Source organism: Gnatocerus cornutus, chromosome 4, assembly GCF_029298725.1.
Source record: "Gnatocerus cornutus isolate USDA-ARS CGAHR chromosome 4, icGnaCorn1.1, whole genome shotgun sequence".
In the NCBI taxonomy this organism is placed as follows: domain Eukaryota; kingdom Metazoa; phylum Arthropoda; class Insecta; order Coleoptera; family Tenebrionidae; genus Gnatocerus; species Gnatocerus cornutus.
This window is the reverse complement of record NC_142236.1, coordinates 16,502,956-16,525,057: the sequence shown is the minus strand read 5'-3', so window position 1 is coordinate 16,525,057 and position 22,102 is coordinate 16,502,956. Positions and strand designations below refer to the sequence as shown.

Sequence of the window (22,102 nt, the reverse complement as noted above, 5' to 3'; positions counted from 1 at the left end):
AAAGAAAATGTTAATTTTTATCATAACTTTACATCATAATATAGTTTCTTTTCCAAAGCAAGTATACTCTTGGTAACCCGATCAATTGGAAGTCCATTCAAAACACAGAGAAACTCCTTGCAACCTTTCACCTTGAATCTCTTCAAGATAAACTTTCTCGCCGCATTTCTGCTCAGTTCAACAAGAGACCGGACAGTTGGCATCCTTAGAACTGATTTAGTCCCCATTTCATAAGCCTTGTTTTTTATTTTGGGCGAGTTGAAATAGCTCAACGAATCAAGCCAGTCGTAACTGTGACAGTCTTCAACATCGAGTTCTGGATGGTAATGCAACCGAACCATCGACCAAACGTAGTCTTCTGGAGTTGGAATAATATCCAAATGCAGCATCGTCTTAAACAAATCACAGATTTTGTAGTGGAAGTATACTGCATTTAGATCTTCGAGTGTGACGTGCAGTCCCAGCGAGAGCAGGAAGAAAATTCTTTTGTAAACTTCTTCTTCTTTTCGACGTGAAGCAGCATTTCGGATGTAATCTGAGATTAGATAGTTTTCTGTGTTGGCATGTTGTACCAATTGAGACACGTATGTACCATCAACGAGGAAGTTGAAGCTTTCATATGCTTCACGTGCCCTGAAATACATAGAATAGTTGACGACGACCTGTAGCAAATCCACGCTGTCTATCAACTCTTCGAAAGTGTCTTTGAACTTTTCCTCGAAAACTTTGAAGTGTCTTGCTTTAACATCGTAGAAGTACCGGCAGAAGTAGTCAATGCCGTCGTCATCACAGATTATCTTCGGCGATCGATCGACGATGACCGAGAAGAGAGGAGAGTTCTCTCTCCACATCGCTGCAGCCAACGTCGGTAGCAATATCTCACAGTCGTCATCAAAAGAATACAAACAGAGGATTTCCAATAGGAGCTTCTTTTCGGGAGTCTCTGGATCCACAACATTCGCCGGAAGAAGTCCTTCGTGTGAAGGAATGTTAGGATCAGCCCCATAGTACACCAAGTCGATGTTGTTTTGAACACACCCGATGTACAGAGGAGTCAATCCACGATGGTCTTGTCCATTCACGTCAACACCTCTTTCTAGAAGAAGCTGCACTGCCTTCAGATTATTGACTCTCTTATTTCGCGCTGCTAGATGTAAGAATGAGGAGTCAATATGGTCAGTTAGATGGATATCAGCTTCATGTTCGATGAGTTCCAAAACGAATGTTTCGCAGTTGGGGATGGAGGAAAGTTGAAGGAGAAGACTTCGGTGGTGTTTATCGACCTGGTTGATGTTGAAGTCCTCTCTGGTTATCAAGTCTCGGAAGGCTTTGTAACTGGAAGTGGAAGAAATAAAATGTGAAATGGATGAAAAAGCAGGTACTTTTTCTGTTGAATGGCGTCGAGGAGAGCGCGGTCTCGTATGGCGACCATGCAGATGTGATAGAAGTACTCGTAGTCATGATGGGCTTCGTAGTCTTCATTGTACGGGTCGGACAGACAATCCGTGTAGTAGTAGTCGTCGTCATCCATTCTGGAAAATATACAGTTGAATAATCAAATAAGGGGCCAAACAAAAAAAAAACAGTAAAAATGAATGGAAGAAAGGAAGGAAGGAAGGTAGGAAGAAAGGAAGGAAGGAAGGTAGAAAGAAAGGAATAAAAGAAGGATGGAAGAAAGGAAGAAAACAAAGAAGGAAGAAGGGAAGAAATGAGAAAATTAAGAAATAAGAAAATGAGGAAATAAGAAAAAAAAGGGGGATATGGAATGAGAGTATAAAGGATTGAGGGAATGGGGGATTGAAGAATGAAGGAGTGAAAAAATGAGAAAATGGGGAAATAGAGGAATAAATGAATGAATAAAGGAAGAAAGGAAGGAGGAATTAAGGAAAAGAGGAAATGAAGAAATGAGAAAATGAGGAAATGAGAGGATGAAGGAATGATGAAATGGGAAAATGTGGGAGAGAAGAAATGAGGAAATGCGGAAATGTGCGAAAAAGAGATTGAGGAACTATGGGAATGAATGAATCAAGAAATGATGAATTGTCGGAATGAGGAAATTAGGGAATAAAGAAATGATTGAATAACGGAAGGAAGGAAGGAAGGAAGGAAGGAAAGAGGGAATAAACGAATGAATGAATGAAAAAATGATGGATTGAGAAATGAAGGAATGAAAAGAAAATGGGGAAATTTAGGAATGAATTAATAAAGGAAGAAAGAAAGGAAGGAACAAATAAAGGAGGAGGAAATAAGGGAATGAGTTAATGAAAAATCGACAAAATATGAAAATGAAGGAATGAGAAAATGAGGAAATTAGAAAATAAGGGAATGAAGACATGAAGAAATGGTAACATGGAAAAGAGAGGAAAAATAAGAGAATGAAGGAATGAGAAATTGAGGAAAGGTAGGAATGAATGAATCAAGGAAGGAATAAATGAGGGAGTGAGAAAATAAAAAAATGGGGTAATAGGGGAATAAGGAAATGAGGGAATGAGGAATAAAAGAATTAAGGAATGCGGAAAAGAAAGAAAAAATAAGGCACTGAAAGAATGGGGGAATGGAGAAATGAATAAATGACGAAATCACAGAAAGAGAAATGAGGGAATGAGGAAATGAGGGAATGAGAAATTAGAAATGAAGAAATGTAGAAAGAGCGGATGAGGATATAAGAAATAGGGGAACGAATAAGTGAGGGAATATAGAAATAAGAGAATGAGGGGATGAGAAATAAGGGAATGAATGAATGAATGAAAGAATAAGGGAATGAGGAAGTGAATGAATGGAGAGAATGAAGTTATGAATAAAAGCGAGAATAGAGCAATGGTAGAATAAGGGAATGAGAAATAAGGGAATAAAAAAACGGGAGACACTACTTACCTAAATCATTTCATTAGTTTCGATGCTGCTCGAATAAAATTTCAGCTAAAATGATGATCACGATTAAGCATGATAACGTTGATAACATTGTAGAGAGATTAAATATCCCAATTACAGCTACACGACAGCGAGCGTTGTCAATTGCAAATTACATGAAAACAATCATGATATTGAAATTTTGTCCAGTAAAGTGTCAATTTTAAAATAGTTGTTTGGAAGTCTGTAAATTTCGCTGCGATTGAAGAAGAAAAATCTTGTTTGTTAAACGTGTGAATTGGACGTTGTTCAAACATGCCATCACCATTTTTGTAGCTATGTTTTCTAATAAATCAGTGTTTTAAAAGTTACATGTGGCATTGTTTACCTCAAGTCAACTTAACTAGAAATTTAATTGTTCTAAAATTGGGTCTAATAAATTCTTATTCGATTCTAAAAATTCACTGACAGTCGCATAATTTTGAAACTAAGTCTTCAAAGTCTATTTTTGCATTTTTTCAAAACTTTTCTGTTTACGTATGTATAAGTTTGCCAGTAGTAGCAACTTAAATTTACGTGTAGTCAAAATAACTACATACTACTTTTTTATAAAAAATACTTTTTGTTCTGCAACTTCTTGTTCTGCAACTTCTTAACGATATAAGGTAGCACTGCGTTTGTCGGTGGGTCAAAAAGGGAAGATGTCAATCGATATAATAATTCTTGAGTTATATTAAAAATTGCAAATAAAAATTAGAAAACAAAACTTCTTGAGGCATGAGATCATTTTTATTTTAAATATCGTGGAAACTTTACATCAACTCTAGAAATAAATTTTGTAGGTCGTTGGAAAGATTATTAAACTGGTTTTCTAAAGCACTGACCAACAAATCGGTAATTTTGCAGGTGTTTAAGAAAGGCTAAAGAAAACAAAATTTTGTATAGTAAAACTTAAAAAAGGTGAATTGGGGCAAATTCAAACGTAATTTAGACTAGTTGAGATTCCTCAGTGCTGAATAAAATTATGTATCAATTTTAACTAAATTTAAGCAATGATAACTTTGATATGCACAAAGATTATTTAAGTTACTAATATGGTGCACCCATTTATATAAATTCAATTTGAAGGGAATGAATCCAGGAACGTTACGTTTCGAACTTGCTCGTTAGGCGGCCAAGATCGAATTAACGAAACAATTTGAACAATGTTCTTAGATACATAAATATGACATATAGGCTTTATTGAATTCCCAATTTACCTCTACGTACTTTTGAATCATAGTTTATAAAATAAATTGAAAATTTTTATCATTGCAAAATTGGTGCTAATTCGGACTTAGACCACATTAGACTTTACACTGCTACCTGGGGCAAGTTCGAATTTATTTTTGCAACAACAAAATATTAATTCTGACGCAAAGAACTTTCCAGTAGAATAGAAGATAGGAGGGTAATTGCCAAAGACAATTTCAAACGACTACAACTGTGTTGCGTGTGGCTCGTTCTGTCTTATCCCACATATGGAATTACCCCAAGTCGAACGAATGAATCTAAGGAATCTAAAAAATCTGAAGAATCTGAAGAATCTGAAGAATCTGAAGAATCTGAAGAATCTGAAGAATCTGAAGAATCTGAAGAATCTGAAGAATCTGAAGAATCTGAAGAATCTGAAGAATCTGAAGAATCGGAAGAATCCGAAGAATCCGAAGAATCTGAAGAATCTGAAGAATCTGAAGAATCTGAAGAATCGGAAGAATCGGAAGAATCGGCAGAATCCGAAGAATCCGAAGAATCCGAAGAATCCGAAGGATCCGAAGGATCTGAAGGATCTGAAGGATCTAAAGGATCTAAAGGATCTAAAGGATCTAAAGGATCTAAAGGATCCAAAAGATCCAAAGGATCCAAAGGATCTAAAGGATCTAAAGGATCTAAAGGATCTAAAGGATCTAAAGGATTCAAAAGATCCAAAAGATCCATAGGATCCAAAGGATCTAAAGAATCCAAAGAATCCAAAGAATCTAAAGAACGCGCAGAACCCGAATTAGCTGGAATTAACCAAAAAATAATTAAGTTTAAGAGTACAAAATAATAACATTGAAATTTTTTGCAGATTTAGCTGTTATGAGTTAAAAATGTTATTTCTTTGTTGTGTTATTTTTTCTAAAAGAAAATTTTTTTTTTTCTCAAATACCTATTACACTGTTATCAGTTACAACATGAATTTGACATGATGGCTAAATTTTGCGTTCCAAAACGTCACCGTTTTTGTGAAAAAAATGATTAAAGTTCTCTGCATAAATTGCCGTCTGACACAGATTTAAGTGATTTATTTGGGCAGGTCGAGGATCCATTATTAATGTCGCGGAATTGGTTGAGTGTTGGGAAGAAAAACGCTAATAAACAAGTAGCAGATTATTTTGAGGAGTATTTTGAGTTAGATTTATTTATTCTTTGCTAGTGATTTCTTTAAAAGTGTTATGATCAAAGTTATGAAAAGTGTTTTGTTTACTGGTGAAACTGTATTTATACGCGTGTTGACATTGTGGATTGTCCAATAGAGGGCATTTGGTAATTTTCTGTAATACCTTTAGGAAACGTTTTTATTATGTCATTTCTAATTAAAGTTTCAGTTTGATCCACAATTCGAGTCGAGAATACAATATTAAAACACCGAGTTTCATAAGGCAAATTTTAAGGCACGAATGAAAGTTTATAAAACGAGCGGCAAAGCCGCGAGTTTTATAATAGATGAGTGCCTATATGGCCTTATGAACAAGGTTATTATATTATTTTTCCTAATTTGTTCTTGTAACAAAGCTATTTTCGCTATTTTTGTATTCGTTTTCAGTGCTTGAATATCCATTTCGATATGGAATGTTAGAATAGCATAGTTTCCATAGCAACTTAGGAATGTTTAAAATACAAATTAGGAAAAAGGCACTTTTAAAAAATGCTTTTAAAATCATTAATTAAGTAAAAGTAAAAGAAGTATGACAGATAAGAGCGAGCGTAAACGTTTTTTGTTCGAACGGTTTTTGCAGTCTTTGGGAACACCTTTAAATTCAGTTCTATAAGCGTAAAATAACGGTTAATCCATGGGGATTTTACCGCATTCGAATTTGGATTTTGTTGCAAAATCATTATCTACAGCGGTGTCTCATATTGTGGTTGAAATCATTGCAGTAAATTGGGATTCAGAAATGTTATATTTCTAATTAAAGAAAACGTTTTCTTTTTATCACACATTTACATCACAATATAGTTTTTTCTCGAGAGCAAGTATACTCTTGGTAACCCGATCAATTGGAAGTCCATTCAAAACACAGAGAAACTCCTTGCAACCTTTCACCTTGAATCTCTTCAAGATAAACTTTCTCGCCGCATTTCTGCTCAGTTCAACAAGAGACCGGACAGTTGGCATCCTTAGAACTGATTTAGTCCCCATTTCATAAGCCTTGTTTTTTATTTTGGGCGAGTTGAAATAGCTCAACGAATCAAGCCAGTCGTAACTGTGACAGTCTTCAACATCGAGTTCTGGATGGTAATGCAACCGAACCATCGACCAAACGTAGTCTTCTGGAGTTGGAATAATATCTAAATGCAGAATCGTCATGAACAAATCACAGATTTTGTAGTGGAAGTATACTGCATTTAGATCTTCCAGTGTGACGTGGAGTCCAAGCGAGAGCAGGAAGAAAATTCTTTTGTGAACTTCTTCTTCTTTTCGTCGTGAAGCAGCATTTCGGATGTAGTCTGAGATTAGAAAGTTTTCACTGTTGGCGTGTAGTACCAACTGAGACACGTACGGACCATCAACGAGGAAGTTGAAGCTTTCGTATGCTTCACGTGCCCTGAAATACATAGAATAGTTGACGACGACCTGTAGCAAATCCACGCTGTCTATCAACTCTTCGAAAGTGTCTTTAAACTTTTCCACGAAAACTTTGAAGTGTCTTGCTTTAACATCGTAGAAGTACCGACAGAAGTAGTCAATGCCGTCGTCATCACAGATTATCTTCGGCGATCGATCGACGATGACCGAGAAGAGAGGAGACTCCTCTCTCCACATTGCCCCAGCTAACGTTGGTAGCAATATTTCACAGTCGTCATCAAAAGAATACAAACAGAGGATTTCCAATAGGAGCTTCTTTTCGGGAGTCTCTGGATCCACAACATTCGCCGGAAGAAGTCCTTCGTGTGAAGGAATGTTAGGATCAGCCCCATAGTACAACAAGAGGTACACCAAGTCGATGTTGTTTTGAACACACGCGATGTACAGAGGAGTCAATCCGCGATGGTCTTGTCCATTCACGTCAACGCCCTTCTCGAGAAGAAGCTGCACTGCTTTCAGATTGTGAACTCTCTTTTCTCGCACTGCTAGATGTAAGAAGGAGGAAGCAATGTGGTCAGTAAGATGGATGTCAGCTCCGTGTGCGATGAGTTCTATGACGAATTGTTCGCAGTTGGGAATGCAAGAGAGTTGAAGAAGGAGACTTCGCTGCTGATTATCGACGTGGTTGATGTTGAAGTCCTCTCTGATTATCCAGTCTCGGAATGCTTTGTAACTGGAAACGGAAGATATAAGAAGTGAAATGGATGAAAAAGAAAATACTTTTGTTGTTCAATGACATCGAGGAGAGCGCGATCTCGTATGGCGACTATGCAGATATGGTAGAAGTACTCGTAGTCATGGTGGGCTTCGTAGTCCTCATTGTACGGGTCGGACAGGCAATCCTGGTAGTAGTAGTCGTCGTCATCCATTCTGGAATACTCTGGATATACAGTTGAATAGTGAAAGTACCGGTCAAGCAAAAAAATTAGAATGATTGAATAAAAGAAGGAAGGAAGGAAGTAAAGAAGGAAGGAAGAAAAGAAGAATGGAAGAAAGGAAGAAAGGAAAAAAGGAAGGAAGGAAAGAAGGAAGAAAAGAAGAAAGGAAGGAAGGAAGAAAAAAAAAGGGATGGAAAGAAGGAAGAAAGGAACTAAGGAAGGAAGCAAGGTAGGAAGGAAGCAAGAAACAAAAGAAGGAATTTAGAGAATGAAGAAATGAGAATATGAGGAAAAGGTGAAATGAAGAAAAGACGAAATAAGGGAATGAGGGAATGAGGGAGTGCGGGAAAATGGAAATAAAGGAATATTGAATGAATGAATGAACGAAGAAAGAAAGGAGTAAGGAAATGAGGGGATAAGAAATGAAGGAAAGAAGGTATAAGGGAATGGGGGAATGAGGGAGTCCGAAAAAAGAAATGAAGGAATATTGAATGATAGAATGATCGAAGGAAGAAAGGAGCAACGAAATGAAAGAATAAGAAATGAAGGAAAGAGGGAAAGAGGGAATAAGGGAATGAGGGAATGATGGAGTGCGGAAAAAAGGAAATGAAGGAATATTGAATGATAGAGGGAATAACGGAATGAGGAAATGAGAGAGTGCGGAAAAAAGGTAATGAAGAAATATTGAATAAATAAATGATCGAAGGAAGAAAGGATGTAGAAAATGAGGGAATGACGGAATGAGGGAATCAATAGAATAAACGTAATGAAGAATGAGGAAATGATAGATTCTAGGAATGAATGAAAGAATGACGCAATGAGGAATGGGGTAATGTGAGAATGAAGAAAGGAAGGTGTGAAGAAATTATGGAATCAAAAAATAAAGGAATGAATGAATGTGTGTATTAAAAAACTAAACAACGAAGACACTACTCACCTAAATCATTTCATTAGTTTTTATGCTTTTAAAAATCTCTCATATAAAATTTCGACTGTTCAAGATTAACCATGATAACACTGGTAAGTCAACATTGTGCAATAAAGTGTAGAGAGATTAAACATCCCACTCAACGAGTTAAATTTGTACACGACAGCAGACAGTTTCGATTGCAGATTAGATGAAAACAGTCATATTGAAATTTTATCCAGTAAGGTGCCAATTTCTAAATAAATATCAAAAAGTCTGTAAATTTTGCTGTCCTTAAAGAAATGGTATATTATAATACAAGGAAGCCTTTAAAACACGCACGACGAGTTTAAGAGCACGAGAAATAGTGCGGCAATAGTATATTATGAAACGCGTTTCATAATGAACATTTTGCCGCACGCACGTTTTTAGGACACGACGAGCGCAGCGAGGAGTGTTATAAAGTAGTAAGTGCGGCAAAATGTTCATTATGAACAAGTATCATACGCTATTTTTTCTATTTCGCCTTATTTTAAACGAAAAAACTTGATTTCGAAATCTAGGGAACTTTAGGGTAGTTGGCATCTGCAAAATGTTCGGGAAAAAAATTCGAAGTCGCCAAATCCAATGTCAGTTTGACAGGTGTGACGTTTTGAGGTTACCGGAGCGCAAGGGAGCCAAGAGAGCGAAGATGTTGATTATGATCATGTTGGTTGTCTTGCATCCAAAGAGTTTTTCTCCGATGAATTATTAAGCCAAGTACAACAAGAAATAGAATTAGATTTTGATTTTGAAAAACTATGATAAATCGATCAATAAACTATTACTTCTTGTATCGAATCCGAATCGAAAAATCCAAATTGACCAAGAATTTGACAGGAAACAGGTGACAGCTAGACTAATTAGTTCTGCCAATTCTTAAAATCAAAATTTCCTACTTTGAGTTTTCTTATACAGGGTGACTTTTAAAAAACGGCAGGCGTTCTAGAATTTTTATTTATGAACCGATTTCAAAAATTTAAAAAACAAATTAAATGGTTTTTAATTTACTATAAACTGATGACTTTAAAATTTTTCAAATGTCTTAGTATCTTTTGGGCGATACTCAACTTTCTTATTTTAAATTGGCACCCATATTTTTGTTTTTATAATTTGGAAGATATTGCGCGCGCTTGCATAATATCATATGTGCGTGGACGGTCGTTTCGAATGCAGGAGACCGGCTTTTTAATTTTCTTGATTCAGAAATGTGTAATATGTTCTAAATTTAGAAACAAATTTTTTAAAAAAATTATCAAAAATGAAAAAATTTAGACAATAAAAGTTAATAAAATTAGGTGCGTGGTGTCAAATAACACAATACCGTTATTGTAATGTCAAAAAGCAGCAATATACTTAATATGTTTTAATACTATTGTTCTTGTTAGTTATGACACATTTTTCACAATAAATTTAAATTTTTATTAGTTTATCAAAATTATATGAAACGACAGACATAACAAATCAAAACATAAAATGTTTTCAAAAATAAATTTACTTTGAAGTCGATTTCCTTTACAAAAAAGTAAAGAAGGCGCATTTCCTTTGATTATATTATATTTGGGACACTTTCCTGTTATAATAGATATTTAACGAACAAGTTACGTAATGAATAGAATTTATAATCGAGATATAATAGTACATTATTACACGTATTTCATAAAACGAGTATTGTAGCACGAATAAGTTTTATTTTCATTTTATTTTCAAATAGAATGAGTGCTACAAGTCGTATTATGAAATGAGTATTATATACTATTTTTTCTACTTTGCATTGTAAATAAATTTAAAAAATGCATTTGAAAGAAATTATTTTTGATTAAGGATTTTGGACAAGTTTGGTTGGTAATAAAAGATGTAATGACATTTGTCTAACAAAATTTTAGTTTAAATAATCACTGACGTTTTCTTCTTAATTTTGCAAAATTAGATATTACAACGTTTGTCTTTGTTTAGTTTCATTATCCCTAAATCCACATTTTCGTGATCATGATGAAAATCATCATTGAGATATTGATTCAACGTTTAAGTGTCGGCATAATAACATAGCCAACATAACCAAAAAAAGTTACTGTTTGCGTGCTATAATAAAAACAATTGATTTTATTGTGAAACGCGTCACACGAAAATAGTATATTAAAGAATGTGTTGGTAATCATGCACAATCGGAACCTGAGAAAGGACAGCTGACATTTTTGACAGCGTTCGGGTAAAGACGACCTACAATGTTGCCAAATCGTTTGAGTTTAGAGTTGCCGCTGCATGTATAAAGGTTGTCTAAAAAAGGTTGTTTATAAAATAATGCTTAGAGGAAGAAAAAATAATGGCGTGAAGAAATTTATCTCCTCTCGGGCCAGTTTGCAGAAGCTAAATTAAATCTTTAATTTCGATTAGAAAACTTAACATCATGTTAAAATGACATGTGATTGTTTTTCGCTAATCTAATGTCAGCAATCGTCAAATTTGTTGTGAGATTAACTTAAAATTATTTAATTTATTATGTAAATCAGTGCCTTGTCTTATAAATCGAATCTAACAGTCCAAATTTTACCAGCAGTATCCCGAAAATTCTTTGATGGAGGTTTTGCACTTTGTTTTTTTCATTGAAATTGTATAAAAAAGATAGAAATTATTCTGAGCGTTGATAAAATCTTTTGTTTGATCCCTTTAAATATTACTATTACACATTACATTTGCAATTAAGCAGTGTTTTTCGTGCAATTCAATAGAAAAAAATGTTTAGGCGTAAATTTGTGTCCTCCTTATGAGCGAATGTTATTTACTACTCCTAAATAATTTACATTAGATGAAAGACCAATCACTTTAACAAATTAAAATTTTGCAAATGTTATTACTTTGATAAATTAATTTTGAAGTCCTTCCTCGCAGTAAAAATATATTAACAAAATAGGCACTCCTCTTCCATCTTCGAAGTTCCATCTATTCTGTGATCTGAAGCAATTTGGCAACAAAGCTATTATATACAGTATGTCCCCGGATTGAGTTCACAAGAGGGAAAAAAACGTTATTTTTCATTTTACAGAAAAATGACAAAGGAATAATATTTTTCGCTTAATTTAAAATAAATAAATCTTTAATTAAAACTTTAATATTATCAAGCTGTGTTCTGGAAATCGAAAAAAACAAAAAATAACGAAGAACTTTTTTATTTTAATTTAGCAAAAAATGTCAAAGGAATGAAATTTGTTTCTTAACTCAAACCAATTTCTACTATTTGATTGGCCCATTACCTGTTTTAGCACATAGTTTAATTCTAACTCGTAATTTTTTCGACTGTTTCGAATTTTCTCAATTATTGCTAAGGATGCAATTGCATTTTTTTCCAATTTTTTAATACTTACACATTATTGGGTAAATTTTTCTTTAATCTTTAACGCACTATTTGATATTGCGAATCCACAGCCTGCTATTATTTAAATACGATTACAAAATTTAATAAATAAAAATAATGAAAAAATTAATTTTAAGAGTACAAACTAATAATTTTGAAATTTTAATTGCAGATTTATCTGTTTTGAAATAAGCAAAAAATGTTATTCCTTTGTCATTTTTTTGTAAAATGAAAAATAAACTTTTTTTCCCTCTTGTGAACTCAATCCGGGGACATACTGTATATATGTCTTCGTGCTGGATCGCAGTACGCTTGCACATGCGCACATGTCAGGTCCCGATTGTGCATGATTACCAATGTGTTTTATAATGGCCAATGCCATTATAAAACAAGTCTTTTCTACTATTTTTTCGAATTTGCACCCTTTTTTTAATAAAAAATTTAAATTTTGCAATTCTAAGAGTTTTCGTGTTACATGATTGGTAATGGTTTTTTAACTACGACTTGCCACTTAATTATCAAATTTAATTTAAAATTTGACATTTATTGAGTTTCACTGTCACTGAATTTTGACTTAACGTAACCTAACCTCACAGCCAGTATTCACATCTATTAAATTTAGGTACAATTATTGTTGGCCGCAAAGGACAATTCAATTATATTGATACATTTTTTATTCACGCAGCAATCTATTAAACACGAATCGTAAAATCCAAATTGACCAAAAACTTGACAGGAAACAGGTGACAGCCAGACTAATTAATTCTACCAATTCTTAAAAAACAAAATTTCCTACTTTGAGTTCTCTTATATACTTCATTTCAGACCTTAGCGAGGTCCAAATGTCAAACCTGGCCCGAAATTTGGGACTGTACCAAAAAATTGTGTGGAGAAGTGTACTTTATAGGGACATTTTTATAAACCAAAAGTTGCCGACCTTGTCTGCAATCACTTTGACAGCACCGTCATAATTTGTTGTTTCGTTGATGAATGCGTTTTCAGTTCACTTTTTGAAAACCAGCTACTTCAGCAATTCTAATTAATAGGTTAATGTAAATAAATCCCTTCGCCAAGTTCGAACCGTTCGCACAAACTGACAGATTTCTGGATTTGACAATGTCATCCCCCTCTACCTCATTACATTCCAGGTGGCACCAACTCTTCCAAAATTTCCTAGCAATGTACAATATACTGCTCACTCATATATACTCGTTGACACTAAAATGGGGGCCTCGCTATCCATTGAAATAAGGTATAGATACGTATAAACGACTCCAATTTGAGTACTCTAATGGACCTATTAAAGCGACAAATTTGAAAAAGACTGTTTCCGCATCCGATGCGTTAATAGCTTCGTTACCATAGCAAAGTCGGAAAATTTTGTAAGAAAAATTGAACATAGATCAAAATGGTGCAAATAGACATACTCCTCATTTATTTTGAATACCGCATTTCAAGGTCAAAATTTGTGAAAATTGTGGAGGTCTACGGCAAATTTGAGAAGATTTATCCATTGAATTGAACGTAAACTAGTACTGGAACACCCGAAGACCAGTTCGTTATTGTTTTAATACATAAATCCTCTTAAATTTGTCGTAGAGCACCACAACTGTCACAAATTATGACCTTGAAATGCGGTATTCAAAATAAATGAGGAGTACCCAGACCACGTACAAACATAAAATATTTACAAAACAAAATGTGTTTCTCTGAACGCGATTTCCTGTACAAAAAATTGGATAAGAAGCATTTCCTTCGGTTATATTATATTTAGGACACTTTCCTGTTTGTAAATTCAATCCTCTTAGTTTCGCCCATTCTATGATAAAATCGAAACTCTCAGGTTCTAAATATTCGCATTCGAATTCCAAATTTCGTATCTCACATTCTTCGGGGCAAAATTTTGCAGATATGCTCCTTAAAGGATTGCCGATTAAGTTAACGGAGAAAGATTTATTATTATCAAGCATATCTTCTGTTAAATCTTTGAAGTGATTGTTAATTAAGTTCAAAACAAACCAGTCTGCACGTGAACGGCCAAAAACATTTCTGTCAAACCACGAGATGTTATTACAAGATAAATCCACAACTGCCAACGAATTGACGAAAAACATAAAATTATTTTCTCGCAGAAATTTTATTTTGTTTGATTTCAACTCAAGGAAAGTAAGAAACTCGTTATTGACAAAAGCGTGCGAATTTAGTACAGTCAAACGATTATGATTTAAGCGAATTTTCACCAAGTTTTTTAAATTAACAAAAGTGCCGTCTTCCAGAACTGTAATTAAATTGTGGTCTAGATATAAATTCAAGTTTTTGAAAGTACCACTCTTGATAATATGCAATTTGTTGTGTATGATTCCCAAGGTGTATTCGACTGTTTGAAATTGTTCGGAAATACAGTCTTCTAATTGTTGTATTTGACAATTATTGAAATAAATATGATGAATGTGCTGCTTCTTATTAAACACATTACAGCACAAGATTGGTAGTTTTTGATTGGTGATGTTGACGTCGGGATATTCAATTGAAGTCCTCAGTGGTGTTGTGGAGCGAAATCTTTTCTTTCCATTTGGTGAAATGACTGTGTAATAAATTGTTGATCTTCTATTGCAGAAGTTTGTTTTGAATAAATTCAAAAAGATTAATATTAGTAAAAGTCTTAGGAGCATTTTATTGTGTATAATATCGCGATAGCACACTCGTCCTGACCTCGGTATTTCATAAACTCTCGAAATGGTGTAAGTTATCTCACTTATTTCGCAATATTCTTTTTGTTCGAACATGCTAAGAGTTGACATTTTGATAGTTGTCTTGACAACCAGATTTATTATTACTCATAGAAAATTTAGGGATCTGTTTCTCTCCCTTTGGACTTTAGGCTCCTCGTGGAATACAGAGGTGTACTCTAAAGATTTGAGTTTCAAATGATTTACTTTTTTACACTGAAATTGCAGGGTGGAAGTTGCCCAAACAGAGATTCCTTCGAAGTTTTGAATGACCAGTAAAGGAAATAGTCAGAGTTGGACTCTTAAAATGTGATATAGATGTCATTGAAATTCTAGAATATCAGATTAAAACTGTAACTTGTTCAAAATTTTTAATTTTTGTTGGGGTTTTGAGTGGCAATAATTGGAAGATTAAAAACATCAATATAAATCAGAGAGAGGCTTCAAAATGGAGTAAGTGTAATTGCAGTTACAGACCTTTAGAAATTAGAAATTAGAAATTATTGGACCCAATTGCAATATTGATAAATTTCTTATTATTTTAAGTAAATGTGAGTTTAAGTTGTAATAACTAGAAATTCTACTAACGAAAATGCTTAAAAATTAAAGTCGGACTCTGAAGGTTCAGCAGTAAAATTATCTAATTGTTATTAAAATTCTAGAACGGGATTAGAAAATATGGGGCCCAATTGTAAAACCTTATAACTTCTAGTTATTTTCATCAAACCTGAGTTCAAGTTGCTATAAATGAAAAATTATCTAATAAACGAATAAAAGTGAAATAAATCAAAACTGGACTTTAAAGATTTAGTTATACCTAAAGTTAAATAACAGTCATTCAAATTCCAGGTCAAGATTAGTGAATATGAAATCAGGGATGGACTCTGAGTATTTGTTTGTAAAGTTATATAAATATCACTGAAATTTCAGGACCGGATTGGAAAATATTATTATTATTATTATTAAAGGAGATTAATTGCGAAGGAAACCTATATCGCAAATTTGTGTAATTTTTACCGCGAGTTTGATTGATCAAATTGTTTTTTAAATTTATACACTGTATCAGCTCAAACTATATTATCAGAAATTCCATTCCATAAAGAGAAGGTTCTGTTGGTGAAAAAATTTTGTCGTAAGGAAGAATTAAATTTTTCTTTTTGCAATTTAAATGAATGTCCACGCAATCTATTGTCTAAAACAAATGCTAGAAATTCATTAGATTTGACTGGATATAAATCGTGCGTAATTCTAAACATCTGGATAAGGTCAGCTCTATCAAATCTTGCATCTAGCTCAGGTAAGTTAAGTAATTTTAGTCTTTCCTGGTAATTTAAATGTCTTGTTTGCTTCGGCCATCGTGTAACTTCATGTTGGACGCGCTCTATTAATTTCTTATCTTTAATCAGATGTGGGCGCCAAACCGAAATCGCAAACTCCAAATGTAGACGAATATATGTTTTGTATAGCGCAGAAACCAGTTGAGTGGATGGATTTGTAAAGACATGTTTAAGCATAAACAATATTCTCCTGGCTCTGCCTACAGCGGTCAAACATTGGTTGCTCCAACTCAATGTGTCTGTGATAATTATACCTAGGTCTTTTTGACATGTCTTGACTTCCAATGGTGTTTTGTAATTTTTATATATTTTATTTTAGGGTTACGGTTGCCACAATGTAGAACACAGCATTTTGACAAATTTAATGGGATTTTCCAGATTTGACACCAGTTTTCAATAAGAGACCATTTATTTTGTAATTTAACTTCCAGTGGATTTGCAAATAACTTAATGTCATCTGCATAAGCCGAATAACATTCATCAAGCTCAATGAGTAAGTCTCTAGTGTAAAATATAAACAAAATCGGTCCTAAAACGGAACCCTGCGGAACACCACTCAAGACAGATTTGTAAGTAGAAAAACTTTTTCCAACTTTAACACAGAATTTTCGATTTGTTAAAAAGGCTTCAATCCATCTTAGCAAGTTACCATCGACACCATAGCTTTACATTTTTTGTATTAATAATTTGTGCGGCACCTTTAGCTTTGCTAAAATCTAGGTAAATTATGTCAAGTGGTTGACCACTATCAATTATTTTGGACCAAATGTTTGTAGAAACCAATAAATTTGTCACAACTGATCTGCCTGGTAAAAATTCATGTTGATTTTTTGGTATTAAATTGTTTTTTTGCATGTGCATGAGCAATTTCTTAACTATTATTTTTTCCATAACCTTACAGCTTACTGAAGTAAGACTTACAGGTCTGTAATTATTTGAATCCAGCTTATCTCCTGATTTGTACAACGGAGTAACTGTCGCTTTAAGCCATTGTCGGGCAAAATATCTTCGACCATTGATGATGTCATTATAACAGACAGTGGCTTAGACAACGATGAAGCGCAGTGTTTCAAGAGTTTTGCTGAAATATTTTGATCTGGACCGGGCGCAGTGTCTTCAGAAAGTTCGTTTAGATATGGCTTTACAATTTCTGCAGTAAAATCAACTTGTGACAAATATTTAGCTTTCCATGAAGGTAAGGAATTAATGTAATTATTAAAGGTTTGTGAGTTATATGTTTTAGCAAATGTTTCGACCAAAATGTCAGCAGTTTCATTAAAGTTTGAAGAAATATTTCCGTCGGGCTTTCGCACAAGAGGAATTTAAACCTTACTTCCAATGTGTTTTTTAACATATGAATAGAACGATTGTTGTCTGTCTAGCAACGCATGTTCGTAATTGGCTTTTGCATTATTTATTTCTGATTTTACATTGTCAGAGAAGGACCGGTGTTGCAACAGGTTGTATTCGGTTTGATTTTGTTTATATTTTTTCCAAAGTTTTCTTTTGTAATTATTTTTTTTTATTAAATCAGCGTTAATCCATGGTTTTTTACATTAATTTTTTTTAAACAAATTTTTGAGTATAAATTGATAAATGATAGTATAATTAATGAAAACTGAGTTCATTGATTTTGAACTGAGAGGCCGTTTAAGACGTTCCAATCATAATTCTGAATTTCTTTGTTGACTTTATCATAATTGATTTTGTATAGTTAAATTCTTTAAATTTACTGGACGAGTAATGAAGCATTTGAACGTCAAATTTGATGACTGAGTGATCTGATATTCCAACAGGATTTGAAATTTCAATTGAATTAAGCAAGTTCGAGTCAGTTGTTAGCACTAAGTCTAGTAACGATGATCGTTCACCAGCTCTATGTCTTGTAGGATCAAAGATTAGTTGAGTTAGATTATTTTCGACAACAAAATCAAGAAATATTCGTCCACTTTTCGAGGATGCACTTGAAACATTTTTTGACCAATTTATTTTTGAGTAATTAAAATCTCCAACAATAATTAGGTTAGGATATTTTTCTAAAGCAGATTTTAATCCAGCAATAAATTGTTCGTCATTAATATCACTATTTAACTTTTAGTTCCCAAGTTGCTATAACTGTAAAACTAAACAAAAAAGAATTGATAGAAATCAGAGACATACTGTCAAATTTTGGCTTTAAAACTATGTATATAACTGTCATTAGAAATCCAAGACATTATTGAAAAATTTACAGCCTAAGAGCAAAATTGTTATTTTCTTATTTTGACTGGATGTGAACTTTAGTGACTAGAACTCGAAGTCTGATTTATAAAAAATGTAAAAAAAACAAAAATAAACTCAAAATTTGACATTAAAGTTTTACAGTTGTCAATTAAATTCCAGGACCGGATTTAACAATTTTTAATCCTGACAGTAACTCGCAGAAAATCGCCAAATTTCTTATCATTTTGTCATTTAGTCACTAGATGTGACTAACAACTGGAAAAGTCTCGAAAAAAATTGAGGCGGACTATAAAAATTTAACTTCATAATCATATAAATAATAACAGGGTTAGATAAAAAAAATAATGCACCTAAATTATGACCCCTATATTTGGTTACTTCTGTGACTAGATGTGACGGTGAGTGGTCAAAACTGTGAAACTAATTTAAAAATATGAAAAAAAAAAAAAGACAAATTACAACAAATTAAAACTCAAGAAAAACAAGTTGACTTTTTTTTAGCGTTTGTTGGCAATTCTGATCTGACAGACACCACCACCACCAACACTTAAATGGAATGATTTGGCAAACTAAACTAGTTGTACAATAAGGCAAAGAAGATTGCGGAAACGCGAGGTCCACTGATTGTCGAGGGCCACCTGATTTTAAAAATTGCAGTTGAAATACAAGAAAAAATTTATTAAAAAAATTTCTAACTTAGAAGTGTGAATGTATCAATTAAAATTACATTTTCATGGTCTCCACCACATAATGATTCTTGCACGAAAGTTAAAACGACTTGCTCAATGTTGGCTCTGCAGGTAGTAATAATTTCCTTCAATAAAAGTCAAATTGTTTAATAAAATTGGCGTTTTAATTATATAGTCCTTCAGAGTACCAAAAAAATGTTAAAAAAAAATCCACACGCTTTGTTTTTGCAGTAGGACCAAAATAAAATTAGGAAAATGGCAACATTGCTGAACTGTTCCCCCAATAATTAAAATTTCAAGTATTCAAAGCCATAGTAACGTTGGTGTTGTATCGTTGGGTCATGAACGAGTAATGTAACTATGGTTTCATGTGAGCGATGCCACTCTGATCGACACTGTTGATTTAAAAAAAATTTCAACAGTTTTCAGCCATTTTTTCGTTTTTTTTAACCATGCCTTTGCGTAAAATGTCCTTTAATGTCTTTTTAATTTTACACGTAATTTGACCACTAATAAAAGTAAAAACCATTTTTATTCTTATAAAAAAGCTAAAAGAAAAAGAGATTGCTTATTATTCCTCAAATTTTACGTCGTATATTGTCTTCTCCAGAGCAAGTATACTCCTTGTCACCCGATCAATTGGAAGTCCATTCAAAACACAAAGGAACTCCCTGCAACTTTTAACGTTGAACCTCTTCAAAATAAATTTTCTCGCGGCATTTCTGCTCACTTCAACAAGAGACCGCACACTTGGCATCTCTAAAGTTGAGAAAGTTCCCACAGTTTTTTTTACTTCCTCCGAGTTGAAATAGCACAGCAACTCACGCGAGTAGTAACTGTCAAGACAGTCCTCAGCATCGAGTTCTGGATGGTAATGCAGCCGAACCATCGCCCAAAGGTAGCTTTCACGAGTTGGAATAATATCCAAATGCAGCATCGTCTTGAACAAATCACAAACACCGTAGTGGCTGTATACAGCGTTTAGATCTTCGAGTGCGATGTGGAGTCCTAGAGAAAACAAGAAGAAAATTCTTTTGTGAACTTCTTCCTTGTTATATTGTGAAGCAGCGTTATGGATGTATTCTGAAATAATAAAGTTTTCACTGTTGGCGTGTAGCACCAACTGAGACACGTGTGGACCATCGACGAGGAAGTTGAAGCTTTCATATGCTTCACATGAGTCGAAATACATAGAATACTTGACGACGGTGTATAGCATATCCATATCCACGCAACTCTTCGAAAGTATCTTTGAACTTTTCTACGAAAACTTTGAAGTGTCTCGCTTTAACATCGTAGAAGTACCGACAGAAGTAGTCAATGCCGTCGTCATCACAGATTATCTTCGGCGATCGATCGACGATGACCGAGAAGAGAGGAGAGTCCTCTCTCCACATCGCTACCGCCAACGTCGGTAGTAATATCTCACAGTCGTCATCAAAAGTATACAAACAGAGGATTTCCAATAGGTGTTTATTCTGGGGAGTCTCTGGATCTACTACATTCGCCGGGAGGAGTCCATCATGTGAAGGAATGTTAGGATCAGCCCCATAGTACAACAAGAGGTACACCAAGTCGATGTACAGTACATGTACAGAGGAGTCAATCCGCGACGGTCTTGTCCATTCACGTCAACACCTCTTTCTAGAAGAAGCTGCACTGCCTTCAGATTATTGACTTCGTTCCTTTGTGCTGCTAGATGTAAGAATGAGGATGCAATGTGGTCAGTTAGATGGATATTAGCTCCGTGTTCAATAAGTTCTAAAACGAACTGTTCGCAGTTAGGAATGCAGGAGAGTAGAAGAAAGAGACTTCGATGGTGCGCGTCGACGTGGTTGATGTTGAAACCTTCTCGGGTTATCAAGTCTCGAAATGCTTTATAACTAGAAATGGATGAAGTAAGAAGTGAAATGGATGAAACAGAAAGTACTTTTTCTGTTGAATGACGTCGAGAAGAACGCGGTCTCGTATGGCGACCATGCAGATGTGGTAGAAGTGCTCGTAGTCCTCATTGTACGGGTCCCACAGGCAATCCTGGTAGTAGTAGTCGTCGTCCATTCTAGAAAATATACAGTTGAATAATAAAAGAACCGGTCAAGCAAAAAATAAATTAATGAAAGAAGAAAAGAAGGGAGGAAGCAAGGAAGAATTGAAAGATGTGTGCGGAAAAAAGGAAATGAGGGAATATTGAATGGATGAATGATCGAAGCAAATAAAACAGTATGAATAATTGGAAGGAAAGATGAAAGGATAGAAGAAAGGAGGGAAGAAAAAAAGAGGGAATTAAGAAATACGGGAATAAAGAAATAAAGGAGGGAAGAAAAAAAGGAAGGAAAGAAAACTGAAAGGATAGAATAAAGGAATCATGAAATAAAGAAATGAGAAAACGTTTGAGTGAGGGAAAGAGTGAATGAGGGGGAAGAGAGAAAAACGAAATAAATGTATGAATGAATGAAAAAATTAATGAATGAAAAACAAAACAACGAAAACACTACTCACCTATATCATTTCATTAGTTTCTATGCTCCTAAAAAACTCTCGAATAAAATTTCGGCTAAAACGATGTTCAAGATTAAGCATGTTAACGTTGCTAACCTAACATTGCGCAATACATTGTAGAGAGATTAAACATCCCACTCACTGAGTTAAATTTGGGTCAACCTAAATTTGTACTCTATAGCGAGCCCTTTCGATTGCAGATTAAATGAAAACAATTATGATAATTGTGACAAACCGAAACGGAGCCCCTAACCACAGCATAGGAATACAATCAGTAGGGAAAGCTTACCGACATTCGACAGCCGTTTTCATGAGTAGCATGGGTGGTCCTTCAGCTTCTCGCCGCGAGATAACGCGGCGCAATGGCGCCGTTTTTAAATAAAATGGTTATTTAAAGTTATCAATAATACCCTAATGTATTATCATCTCTAATTCTTTCTATTTTTATTAATTTTATTCGCTGCCTTCATACGGTGTGACAAAAATTTCCAACATATTTTATTTGTATTCTAAAATCATACATGTTATACAAATATTTATGTAAATACAGGTGTCCGAAAAATGGCACACAAAAAAAATAAAAAAAAACACACTCTGTTATCGCAGTAGAACAAAAATAAAATTAGGAAAATGGCAACATTGCTGAACTGTTCCTCCAATAATAATAATTTAAATTTCAAGAATTCAAAGCCATAGTAACTTTGTTG

At 34.1% G+C, this 22,102-nt stretch overlaps 2 protein-coding genes and 1 pseudogene across 3 annotated transcripts; all 3 read right to left on the bottom strand.

The window, feature by feature from the left end:
- On the bottom strand, window positions 1-2,940 carry LOC148176439 (uncharacterized). Its single transcript, XM_088034310.1, has 3 exons — window positions 2,875-2,940; window positions 1,383-1,532; window positions 1-1,335 (listed from the first exon to the last, which is right to left on the bottom strand). Exons 2-3 carry the CDS (start codon window positions 1,529-1,531, stop codon window positions 21-23), a joined length of 1,464 nt encoding a protein of 487 aa, XP_087890436.1. The 5' UTR covers window position 1,532; window positions 2,875-2,940; the 3' UTR covers window positions 1-20.
- Window positions 2,941-6,046: 3,106 nt separating this feature from the next.
- On the bottom strand, window positions 6,047-7,699 carry LOC148176438 (uncharacterized). The gene is made up of 2 exons (XM_088033925.1): window positions 7,463-7,699; window positions 6,047-7,415 (listed from the first exon to the last, which is right to left on the bottom strand). The coding sequence occupies exons 1-2, from the start codon at window positions 7,609-7,611 to the stop codon at window positions 6,089-6,091; spliced, it is 1,476 nt and encodes a 491-aa protein (XP_087890051.1). The 5' UTR covers window positions 7,612-7,699; the 3' UTR covers window positions 6,047-6,088.
- Window positions 7,700-18,590: 10,891 nt separating this feature from the next.
- On the bottom strand, window positions 18,591-21,776 carry LOC148176437 (uncharacterized; annotated as a pseudogene). The gene is made up of 3 exons (XR_015769904.1): window positions 21,396-21,776; window positions 20,827-20,955; window positions 18,591-20,779 (listed from the first exon to the last, which is right to left on the bottom strand). The product of XR_015769904.1 is annotated as an uncharacterized LOC148176437 (transcript).
- Between the last annotated feature and the right edge of the window lie 326 nt (window positions 21,777-22,102).